General features: G+C 41.8%; 1 protein-coding gene across 5 annotated transcripts in view; it reads left to right on the forward strand.

Moving 5' to 3' along the window:
* Positions 1–12690, forward strand: part of LOC139532093 (trifunctional purine biosynthetic protein adenosine-3-like) — a 34193-nt gene extending 21503 nt beyond the window's left edge. For 3 of the 5 annotated variants that reach the window (XM_071329231.1, XM_071329232.1, XM_071329233.1), the window contains 5 exons: positions 1438–1641; positions 1911–2075; positions 10567–10839; positions 11126–11241; positions 11937–12690. In XM_071329231.1, the coding sequence (XP_071185332.1) occupies positions 1438–1641; positions 1911–2075; positions 10567–10839; positions 11126–11241; positions 11937–12134 (956 nt within the window). In that variant the 3' untranslated portion in view covers positions 12135–12690. Of the gene's footprint in view, positions 1–1437; positions 1664–1910; positions 2077–10566; positions 10840–11125; positions 11242–11936 lie in introns of those variants that run through there. The other 2 variants (XR_011666495.1, XM_071329234.1) reach the window with 2 other exon arrangements.
* The last annotated feature ends 227 nt before the right edge of the window (positions 12691–12917 follow it).

The following is a 12917-nucleotide window of genomic DNA, read 5'->3' on the forward strand; positions in this document are numbered from 1 at the left end:
TTATCATTTTAAAGGGCTAATTGATCATTAGAAAACCGTTTTGCAATTATGTTAGCACAGCTGTAAACAAAACTATTCTGATTTTAAAGAAGCAATAAAACTGGCCTTTAGACTAGTTGAGTATCTGGAGCATCAGCATTTGTGGGTTTGATTACAGGCTCAAAATGGCCAGAAGCAAAGGACTTTCTTCTGAAACTCGTCAGTCTTTTCTTGTTCTGAGAAATTAAGGCTATTCCATGCGAGAAATTGCCAAGAAACTGAAGTTGTGCTGTGTACTACTCCCTTCACAGAACAGAGCAAATTGTCTAACCAGAATAGAAAGAGTGGGAGGCCCCAGAAACAGACACCTCACAAGTCCTCAACTGGCAGCTTCATTAAATAGTACCCACAAAACACCAGTCTCAACGTCAACAGTGAAGAGGTGACTCCGGGATGCTGGCCTTCTAGGCAGAGTTACAAAGAAAAATCCATATCTCAAGACTGGCCAATAAATAGAAAAGATTAAGATGGGAAAAAGTACACAGACAGTGGACAGAGGAACACTGCCTAGAAGGCCAGCATCCCGGAGTCGCCTCTTCACTGTTGACGCTGAGACTGGTGTTTTGTGGGTACTATTTAATGAAGCTGCCAGTTGAGGACTTGTCTAGTTTGAGAAACAGACGCCTCACAACTGCTTGAGCTGCTGTTCCTCTTATAGAATATTAAAAAGTATTGTGGAGCTCCTGCGCCTCAATATAAACCGTACCAGCGGCCAAAGTGAGTATCGAACCTATTTAAGTCCAAGTCGAGCACTAATAAGTAATTAGGTAGGTCTATTTGGACGTTTCCATTGGATCAGAGCATGCCATTTTTCTCTTTCACGCTGAGTGGTTATCGAAAGGGAGAGCTGGAAAGATTTTTCAAATAGTTTTGAGGAACAATTGTAAAAATAGACTGCTTGCTGTTTGAGGTGAAAACATTACTTTGAGAAGCTCCACAGGTTATTGGTGGTGCGTTAATCCAATCAGAAATACTAGCAGATCCCCAAATCGGCACATTTATATGCCTAAATTTGCGCACAGGCCAGGTAGCCTATAAACCTTTGTGTGCGCGTCCTTACTCAACATTGACAGGAGTGCTCCAAACAACAAAAGATGATGACTAAAACCCGTAAATGGAATGAAATAAACCAAAACTTGTTTGTCACTAGTGTAGCATAGGTTGTGCACTCTGCAAAGCATGAATTGGATTTTAGTCTAGGCCTCCGCAATCAATTAGTTCACTAGTTCACTCACAAAAATATGCGTGTGTTACTGCTTGACTTAAATAATCTTGGTCGATCAAAAGCCTAACGACCAAACAATCAACTAGTCGACTAATTGGGGTCAGCCCTAAACTGTGGTTGGTATTTACTTCATATTGAATGTGTGTGTGAGCTGCACTGTATGTCCCACCCAGACGCATCCCGTTGGATCATCCCCCCTGTGTTCTCGTGGCTCCAGGAGGAGGGGGGCTTGTGCGAGGAGGAGATGGGGCGCACCTTCAACTGTGGCCTTGGGGCTGTGCTGGTGGTGGCCTTTCCGGACGCCCAGAGGGTTCTGAGGCAGCTCCAAGCCCACGAGGATGCGTGGATCGTGGGCTCGTTGGCCCACAAGCAGCCTGGTGAGAGACAAGCTAAAGCATGGTTAGTGAAACTCTTATAACAATGCTACAGGAATTATGGATTCTGTATACTCACATACCGATAAGGAAACTGATTCTATACAACATAGTTAATCTGGTTAATGAGGAAATGCTCTTCAGATGTTCACATTAAATGTAATTTTTGTATTGATGGGTTCAAACGTGCGCGCATGCACACACAGATAAGACTCTCTCAGCGATTGGTGGTATTCATCTTTGTCATTTTACTGAGTTTTGTTTGTGGGAAGGGGCCGAGCCGGTGGTGATCAGGAACCTGAAGCACAGCCTGCGTTTAGGCCCCTCTCCCTGCGTAGTAGACCAGGGACCCATGCAGAACGGAGCGTCTCAAGGGGATAACAGCAGCACCGTCCCCCGCAAGAGGACCAGGGTGGGCGTCCTCATCTCAGGCACAGGTTAGTGTTGTGTATGGTGTGTGTCACTATCTGAAATTGAAAACCCTGACAAGGGTCAACAGATGTGTATACAATTTTCTTTTTACAAGCAAACGTCATGTTCAAGTAATGTGTGCGCATGCGCTCAACAAATCCCTGTAACAGAATTGGCTATAAAACTGATGTTGGCACCAGGGTTGCCAGGTTAACTTCTCTAGGGTAGGTGAGACGCTAACGTCCCACCAGGCCAACATCTGGTGAAACTGCAGAGAGCTAACATTTTAAATACACCATTCGTTGTATTAAACATTCTTGTAAATACATATATCTTACATCATTTAAAAGATGAACGTCTTATTAATCCAGCCGCTGTGTCAATTTCAAAAAGGTTTACTGCAAAAGCAAACATGCGATTTTCTGAGGACGGCGCCCCACACACACACACACAAGTATTACTAGCATTTTCCAACCAAGCATTAGCGTCACGAAAGTCAGAAATAACAATAAAATAAATCGCTTACCATTTGAAGATCTTCCTCTGGTGGCAATGCCAAGTGTCCTAACTACACAGTGAATGTTTGTTTTTGTTTGATAAAATAATTTTTTATAGCCTAACACGAAACATTTGTAAACCGGTTGCGTCGTGATTTCCCTCTCATTCAACTGTGGACGAAGCGTTCGTGGTAATTACACACACTAAACAAACGTTTATCCAGTCATGGTTGGTTTCATTGCAATCCTCTGGTTGTTACTAACACAACCATACATGTTGGCTCTTTTCCCGGGACGTATTGACCGAAACAAACCGATTTGAAGACACCAATCAATGACCTCATTGCGCACCAATGGTAGGACCGGTCTATCGTTGATTGACTGTATTTTGGCCCAATGACCACTGATCATCTTGAAATCTAGCTTTGAGAGTTAAACGGCAATATGTAATGGTTATACGTTTGAAGACCAGCCTTTGTCGTAAACTCTGGCGTAAAAGAGGTTCATTCGCCATTGCAAATCCTACTTGACGGAGCCACGAGTGTTACGCATAGCAGTACATATTCAATAGCATTTTCAACAAGTTTATATATTTAAATTATGGCGAATAAATCAGGAAAAGCTAAAACAATGTCTAGGTATACAGATTTAACCCACATTATAGAGGATATTGATAGAGACAGCCCCCAATCTCACAGCTAGCCTTCAGGGAGCTGCTCATCCAGGAGCTTGCTAGCTACAGCAAGTCCACTTCAGCACCTTCTGCTCCGTCAACCAGTGGTGTTCACCTGCCCAGATTCATCTCTGCAGGCATGAATGTGCCTCAGGGCAAAAAGGGCACAGTGGGGAGGCGACGTTGTGCCCTTTGTCACAGGAAATGCCTCATCACTTGCACCACCTGTTCAGTAAGCCTCTGCTTTACAGCAGAAAGAGACTGCTATGGGCCATGGCACCAGCAGCACAATATTGTGTAGAGGACTGAGGGTCTTCACAATATTTATTTATTTATAAAATATACAATATTGTAAATAGAAAATGTGTAAATAGTTACCCTTCTTGTTTGTTTGTTTATTATTTATTTATTTTATTATTATTTTCATATATATATTTATTTTTTTGGGGTGTGTTAGAATAGCATTTATCTATTTTGTATATAGTTCTTTCCTTCAAAATGTATCACTTGTACCAATTCGGCCACTTGGGTACATTTGTGTGGGACACCTGGGTGACTTCATGCTCAAAGTCATGTAGCTCGCTCATTTTTTAAGTTATCTGTCTAAAACTTTGCTCAGCTATTGTTGCCATCTTATGTTCTTCATTCAAATCATCCACAGCATTATATCTATATGTTTGGCTGGTCATTTGAAAGTTGATGCAGCAACAATAAAAAACAGAAAACGTATGTGTTATATTATCCTACATTCAATTCACATTTTCACAAAATTCATAGTGTTTCCTTTCAAATGATACCAAGAATATGCATATCCTTGCTTCTGGGCCTGAGCTACAGGCAGTTAGATTAGGGTATGTCTTTAGGTGGAAATTGAGAAGGGGGGTTACCCCAAAGAAGTTAATTCTAGCCCCAATGACCTCTCAACCCGCCCACAATAGTTTCCGCAGCAAGAACAGTTGCCACATTTATCCAGTAAACCCTTTTTCCATAACGTTATCGAGCAAATTAAGAAGGAATAGCGGTGTAATTTGTAACGAGACAACCGGCTAAAAAACAAAATGTGGTTTTCCATGAAAATAATTATTGTGAGCTTAAGAATATCACAATAGAAAATATAATTCACCCTTATTAAACTCGCCAGATCATTTTCTATCAATGGATGTCGATTTTACTTGTTTTGACTGCTATGATTAAGCAATAAGGCCTAAGGAGGTGTGGTATATGATCAATATATCACGACTAAGGTCTTTTTTTGTCATACCTGTTGTACACAGTCTATGCCACAGCTTTAAACCAATCAGCATTCAGGGCTCAAACCACCCAGTTTATAATTGTAAATAAATCCCTTTTGCGCATGTGCATAACTATAGATAAATCCAACATGAGAGTTTGAGTGAGGAAGTTGGACAGACGATCTCAATATCTGTGCAAGAAACACTTGAAAAACTTCAAAAAATGAATGTTGGACTATTTTCTGTCAATGGTGCCGTTATTATACTGCACAAAAATATAAACGCAACATTTCTGGTGAGTATGCAGGCCATGGAAAAACCTGGGACATTTTCAGCTTCCAGGAATTGTGTACATTTCCTTGAACATGGGGCTGTGCATTATCATGCTGAAACATGAGGTGATGGTGGCGGAGGAATGGCACGACAATGGGCCTCAATCTCATCACTGTATCTCTGTCCATTCAAATTGCCATTGATAAAATGTAATTGTATTCATTGTCCATAGCTTATACCTCACCACCACCATGGGGAACTCTATTCACAATGTTGATATCAACAAACCGCTTGCCCACACGACGCCATACACGTGGTCTGCAGTTGTGAGGCTGATGGATCTATTGCCAAATTTTCTAAAACGACAGAGGCGGCTTATGGTAGAGAATAGAACATTACATTCTCTGGCAAAAGCTCAGTTGGACATTCCTGCAGTCAGCATGCCAACTGCACGTGCTCTCAACTTGAGACATCAGTTGCATTGTTTTGTGACAACTGCAAAAAATTGTAGTGACCTTTTTATTGTCCCTAGCACAAGGTGCACCTGTGTAATGATCGTGCTGTTTAATCATCTTCTTGATATGCCACACCTGTCAGGTGGATGGATTATCTTGGCAGAAGAGAAATGCTCACAAACTTGGATGTAAACACATTTGTGCACAACATTTGAGAGATGTGCTTTTTGTGCATATGGAACAATTCTAGGATATTTTTTACTTCAGCTCATGAAAAATGGGACCAACACTTTACATTATGCGTTTTAATATTTTTGTTCAGTATAAATAGCCTACTTACAACTAGTAAAAAGTTGTCACGACATGCGCATGTGCTGCTCTACACACAGGCGCACAACCACCGGCCCTCCCCATCACTCACTCACTCACTCAGTAATAGCCTGCTCACTGCCTGATGGATACAGTACCAGTCAAACGTTTAGACACACCTACTAATTCAAGGGTTTTTCATTTTTACTATGTTCTACATTGTAGAATAATAGTGAAGACATCAAAACTATAGTAAACAAATGAAAATATATTTTGAGATTCTTCAAAGTAGCCACCCTTTGCCTTGACAACTTTGCACACTCTTGGCATTCTCTCAACCAGCTTCACCTGGAATGCTTTTCCAACCGTCTTGGAGTTCCCACATATGCTCCATCACTCTCCTTCTTGGTCTAATAAACCCGTACACAGCCTGGAGGTGTGTTGGGTCATTGTCCTGTTGAAAAACAAATGATAGTCCCACAAAGCGCAAACCAGATGGGATGGTGTATCGCTGCAGAATGCTGTGGTAGCCATGCTGGTTAAATGTGCTTTGAATTCTAAATAAATCACAGACTGTGTCACCAGCAAAGCACCATCACACCTCCTCCTCCATGCTTCACAGTGGGAACCACACATGCAGCGATCATCCGTTCACCTACTGTGTCACAAAGACACGGCTGTTAGAGCCAAATCTCAAATTTGTACTCATCAGTCCAAAGGATAGAGTTCCACCGGTCTAATATCCATTGCTCGTGTTTCTTGGCCCAAACAAGTGTCTTATTATTGGTGTCCTTTAGTAGTGTTTTCTTTCCAATTCAACCATGATGGCCTGATTTTCATGCAATCTCCTCTTAACTGTTGATGTCTGAACTCAAACATTTATTTGGTGTGCGGTTAACGCTAATGAACTTAACCTCTGAAGTATTGGTAACTCTGGGTCTTCCTTTCCTGTGGCGGTCCTCATGAGAAGCCATCTTGTAGTAATGATGGACTATCATTTCTCTTTGCTTATTTGAGCTGTGCTTGCCGTAATATGGACTTGGTCTTTTATCAAATAGGGCTATCTTCTGTATACCACCCTTACCTTGTCACAACACAAATGATTGGCTCAAACACATTAAGAAGGAAAGAAATTCCACAAAATAACTTAACAAGTTAGCACACCTGTTAATTTAAATGTATTCCAGGTGACTACCTCAAGCTGGTTGAGAGAATGCAAAGCTGTCAAGGCAAAGGGTGGCTATTTGAAGAATCTCAAATATAAAATATATTTTCATTTGTTTAACACTTTTGGTTACTACATGATTCCATGTGTTAATTCATTGTTTTGATGTCTTCAATATTATTCTACGATGTAGAAAACAGTAAATAAAGAAAAACCCTGGAATGAGTAGGTGGCAAATTTTGCTTGGTACTGTATCTTTTTTTACAGGAAATACCATGGTGACCGCGGGACAGTTTGGAAGTAGGCCAAAAACCCGCAACCCGTGTCCAATACATTTTCACAAAGTAGTCTAATGGCAACCCTGCTTGTGATCTTGACAAACTTCGCAGTGAGTGATGACCATAAAAACACAAGACTGATGGCTATAGCTATGCTCAAGTACAGTGGCTTCAGAAAGTATTCACGCTCCTTGACATTTTCCAAATTTTGTTACCGCCTGAATTTAAAATTGATTCAATTTATATTTTGTCATTGGCTACACACCAATAATACCTAATGTCAGTGTAATTTGAGATAGATCTATCCATCTCAAATTAATAAAAAATGAAAAGCTGAAATGTAATGTCTCGAGTCAAGTGATCAACCCCTTCTCTAATGGCAAGCCTGAATAAGCAATAGTGTTTGACATGATTTTTTTAAATGAACAACTTCTCAATAAGCCAGTGCATTCAAAGTATTCAGACCCCTTGACTTATTCTAACATGGATTAAATCGTTTTCCCCCCTCAATCTACACACACTACCCTATAATGACAAAGCAAAAACTAGTTTTTAGATATGCTTGCGAATCAAAACACTGAAATCACATTTGCATAAGTATTCAGACCCTTTACTCATTACAGCCTCGAGTCTTCTTGGGTATGACATTACAAGCTTGGCACACCTGTATTTGGGGACATTCTTCTCTGCAGATCCTCACAAGCTAAGTCAGATTGGATGGGGAGCATTGCTGCACAGCTATTTTCAGGTTTCTCCGGAGATGTTCGATCGGGTTCATGTCTGGGCTCTGGCTGGGCCACTCAAGGACATTTAGAGACTTGTCCCGAAGCCACTCCTGCGTTGTCTTGGCTGTGTGCTTAGTGTCGTTGTCCTGTTGCAGGGTGAACCTTCACCCCAGTCTGAGGTGCTGAGCGCTCTGGAGTCAGAGATCCTTGATGAAAACCCTGTACTTTGCGCTGTTCATCTTTGCCTCGATCCTGACTGGTCTCCCAGTCCCTGCCGCTGAAAAACATTCCCAGAGCATGATTCTGCCACCACCATGCTTCACCGTAGGGATGGTGCCAGGTTTCCTCCAGATGTGACGATTGTCGAGTTCAATCTCGGTTTCATCAGGCCAGAGAATCTTGTTTCTCATGGTTTGAGATTCCTTTTGGTGCATTTTGGCAAACTCCAAGTGGCCTGTCATGTGCCTTTTACTGAGGAGTGGCTTCCATCTGGGCACTACCTTAAAGGCCCGATTGGTTGAGTGCTGCAGAGATGGTTATCTTTCTAGCAGGTTCTGCCATCCCCACAGAGGAACTCTGGAGCTCTGTCAGAGAGACCATTGGGTTCTTGGTCACCTCCCTGACCAAGGCCCTTCTCCCCCGATTGCTCAGTTTGGCCAGGTGGCCAGCTCTAGGAAGAGTCTTGGTGGTTCCAAACTTCTTCCATTTTTAAGAATGATTGAGGCCACTCTGTTCTTGGGTACCTTCAATGCTACAATGTTTTGGTACCCTTCCCCAGATCTGTGCCTCGACACATTTGTTTCTGAGCTTTACGGACAATTCCTTAAACCTCATGGCTTGGTTTTTGTTCTGACATGCACTGTCAAATGTTGGACCTTTCTTATAGAGACAGGTATGTGCCAATCAATTTAATTTACCATAGGTGGACTCCAATCCAGTTCTAGAAGCTTCTCAAGGATGATCAATGGAAACAAAATGCACCTGAGCTCAATTTCGAGTATCATAGCAAAGGGTCTGAATACTTATGTAAATATGGAATTTCTGTGTATTTGTAGTAATTTTGCTGAAATTTCTAACCCTGTTTTTTGCTTTGTCATTGAGGTATTGTGTGTAGATTGAGGGGGAAGAAATTATTTCATCCATTTAAGAATAAGGCTATAATGTAACAATTTGGGAAAAGTTAAGGTCTCTGAATACTTTCCCGAAATGCACTATACATACAATTATCTGTAAGGTCCCTCAGTCGAGCAGTGAATTTCAAACACCATTTTAACCACACAGACCAGTGAGGTTTTCCAGTGCCTCGCAAAGAATGGTATCTATTGGTAGATGCACAAAAAAAAGCAGACATTGAATATCCCTTTGAGCATGGTGATGTTATTAATTTCACTTTGGATTGTGTATTAATACGCCAATTCACTATAAAGATACTGGCGTCCTTCCTAATTCAGTTGACGGAGAGGAAGAACTGCTCATGGATTTCAGCAAGAGGCCAATGTTGACTTAAAAACAGAATTTAATGGCTGTGATGGGAGAACTGAGGATGGATCAACATTGTAGTTACTCCACAATACTAACCTAATTGACAAAGTGCAAATAAGGAAGCATGTACAGAATAAAAATATTCCAAAGGCACTAAAGTAATGTGGCAAAGAAATATTACATTTTCTCCTGAATACAAGTTGCTATGTTTGGACAATCAATACAACACACTGAGTACCACTCTCGTATTTTCAAGCATATTGGTGGCTGCATCTTGTTATGGGTATGCTTGTAATCGTTAAGGGAGAGGAGTTTTTCAGGATAAAAAGAAACGGAATGGATTTAAGCACAGGCAAAATCCTAGAGGAAAACCTGGTGGTCTGCTTTCCACCAGACACTAAAAGATAAATTCACCTTTCAGCAGAACAATAACATAAAACACAAGGCCAAATCTACACTGGCTTGCTTACCAAAGGGTATCCAACCTTTTTTATAGCATGAGAGCTTCTTTTAAATCTGTCCCAAGTAACTTTTGGGGGGGGGGTTTAAATGGGCACTATCTCTCCCCCTCCCTCCTGCAACACTTCCCTGGGTCCTTGGTGTACAAGAGAAAGTAATGCAATGTTTTCTGTCAATATACCAGTTAATAAACAACTCTCACTTTATTAATCACTCTTAAAATAACAATTGTTCATGGAGAACAACGCAATTTGAGATTCTGAGTCCATGTCGATGCTTAAATAGAAAAATACAAAAACATATTTCCCCTTTTTTAAATTGCTCATCTGGCCTCTTTTTATTGCACATTTAGCAAGTGAGGAATGTGCCAGTTTAGCGACGGTTCTGTGCTGCTCATTATGTCATGACAGTTTGCAAATAAGATATTTACTCATGATATACTTCTGCCAGGTAAGCCTACTTTGCAGTTAATTAAAGCTTTTGGGGAAAGTATTTGTCCACCCACAAGACGGTTTTACGTAAACTGGCTACACATGGAGCGATAAACAAACGCACGAATCCACACAGACCGACTAGCAAATAATTTACATATGCTGTGTTTGGCTTTTTAAGCCAATCGTGGCAAACCAGGGATGGGATAATGTCAATGTTGCGTTCATTAGATAGTAGCTGTGAGCTTGCATCTAAAAATTGCATCTACTTTAAGAATTGTTTGGCGAGCTACTCCTAGGTGGGCTGCGAGCTACTGGTGGCTCGCGATTGACCTGTTGGAGACCCCTGCTGTAGTCCATTGTTAAAGGGATAGTTCACCCAAATTTCAACAGATGGTCGTTACTGTGAAAGTTGTCTAAGTAGAGCCTTCATGTGTAGAATTGCAGTTAAGTGGATACTAGTGCCCCATAGCTAATTGCAGTTAAGTTTTTAATCTGTATACCAGTGTTCACTGCCTTAAGTGTGTGTGTGTGTCAGGCACCAACCTGCAGGCACTGATGGAGCAGGCAAAGAGAACGTCCAGCTCAGCAGAAATCGTGGTGGTAATCTCCAACCGGCCGGGGGTCTTGGGCCTCAAAAGAGCCTCTCTGGCCGGCATTCAGACACGGGTGGTTGACCATAAGCTGTATGGTAGCCAGGCAGAGTTTGACGGCACCATTGACCGCGTGCTGGAGGAATTTGACGTGGAGGTGGTGTGTCTCGCTGGCTTCATGAGGATCCTCACGGGGTCCTTCGTCAGAAAATGGAAAGGTAGGACCACCCAGCTTTGTGTGTGCATCAATAGTAGGTTTGTGTGTTTTATCTGTGATGACACTATCACAGAAACGGTGATTTGTTACAAAAAAGCATTCCTTAAATTCACTTGCTCTCCCTTGAAGTTACATGGTTTAAGGAATGCTTTTTTAAATCCCTCAGAGCACCTGATTTTCCTTTTTTTTGATCAAGCTGGACTGGAGTGTGTTTGGGTATGCTTTCATTCTATTAAAGATGCGTGTGTGTGTGTGTGTGTGTGAATAATATATTTTGTGTGTTTTAGGAAAACTGCTTAACATCCATCCATCCCTGCTGCCCTCCTTCAAGGGGGTGAATGCCCAGAAGCAGGCTCTGCAGGCGGGGGCACGGGTCACCGGCTGCACCGTCCACTTTGTGGCTGTAAGTACTGTACTTGGAACAGATCCTGCCTCCGCTTACCAATACTAACCATAACCAGATGTTATAAAAATTAGCTCGGATCAGATCTTAAAGCCAAACTTATCCTGTGTTTCCTTGTCCACTGCAGAACATGGTTGAACATCTTTCCATTAGAAGAATGGATGCACATTTAGTTTGTTATCCATATCTCGAGATCGAAAAGGCTTTATCTAGAAACCCCTCACCCCTAGGGTTAAGCACAAGCTCGGATTTCTCTGATACATTAGGTGGAATTCTAGCCATATTGCCTACACCTATCCGGTCCTTTCAGATACATAAGTGCCTAGGGTTAGAGGCTAGGGGTTGTTCTGGGACAGGACCGTAGACTTGGATGACGCATCTTTTGTATCTGTCCCATTATGGTGTCTGAGCACTGCCATTGAGGTCATCTTCATTTTGAAGTGGAGTTCTTCTACTACTGAAAGGGTGCATACCCGGAGTGTGTTGTTTAAATAGGTATAAAGCCAATGTTTGTGATTTACTGCCACCTACAGTTATGGAATGTTTTATCACAAGTATAATTCATTGGCTGATCTCATGATGGATGGAATTATGTGATCCTTCCTTTAACACATAGGAAGTCTCACCCAGTTGACTACTTCAAAAATGTTGTCTATGGACAGGACTTAAATATTTCCCTTCCTTCTCAACCATAGGAAGAGGTTGATGCCGGGGCCATCATTGCTCAGGAGGCAGTGCCTGTGTTGATGAATGATACTGAGGAGAGCCTATCAGATCGCATCCGGGAGGCGGAGCACCGGGCCTTCCCTGCCGCCCTGGAGCTGGTGGCCGGGGGTGGCGTGAGCCTGGGGGATGACGGACGCATCTTCTGGAACCCAAACGCACAGGGCTAAACCTCACCACACTACCACCACACCCTGGCCCCCATCCCCAAAATACCTTACCCCCTTACCTCAGAATACATTGGTCCCTACTTAAAAGCAGTGGCTCTACTGACCTGTGTAGTAAATGGATTGCCTTAGTGTAAGCAATGTCTACCAAAAATCAAACTCTTATTGTTTATAATAGATATTTGGTCAAAACAACGAGGCTATAATGGAATTCTTCAAAGACCCTCCCTCATCTCTGGTAGCCACAAACTGGTTTATTCCAGATACATTCCTTGTGCCATTGCTACAATGTCGAAATAACTCATCCCCTTTGCGCACATTCAATTGGTACTATTATGTAAGAATGTTACAGTAGTACTTGAACTATGATTTTCGGTATATCCTCGAGACATTGCATGACGTGTCAATCTATATTGTTTGCTATGCCAGCTGGGCAAGTCGTTGTAGTATGATTATCATGAAGTGAGTCAAGGTTGTTCTCTGCATATACTTAGCGACAATGCCCAAACTGCTATTTCTGCCTGCCCTTGCATTAAACTTGCACTGTTGAACAACTTTCTTTTGTAGTTTTCATCGGCAAACCAGTAAGACTTCTTCGTCAGACTTAACATGCAATAAAGTTATATTGAAATGTAACGAAAGGCTTATGACAGTCTTCCCTGCAAACCAAAATCGGTTCTGTGAATGTTCTCAGAACATTTCATTAGGTTATGGGACAGGTGTACAAACATACCAAGTGTTCCAACATAAAAAAAAATCTAATTTACTGAATCATTTACTGTTCGT

Source organism: Salvelinus alpinus, chromosome 10 (genome assembly GCF_045679555.1).
Source record: "Salvelinus alpinus chromosome 10, SLU_Salpinus.1, whole genome shotgun sequence".
In the NCBI taxonomy this organism is placed as follows: Eukaryota; Metazoa; Chordata; class Actinopteri; order Salmoniformes; family Salmonidae; genus Salvelinus; species Salvelinus alpinus.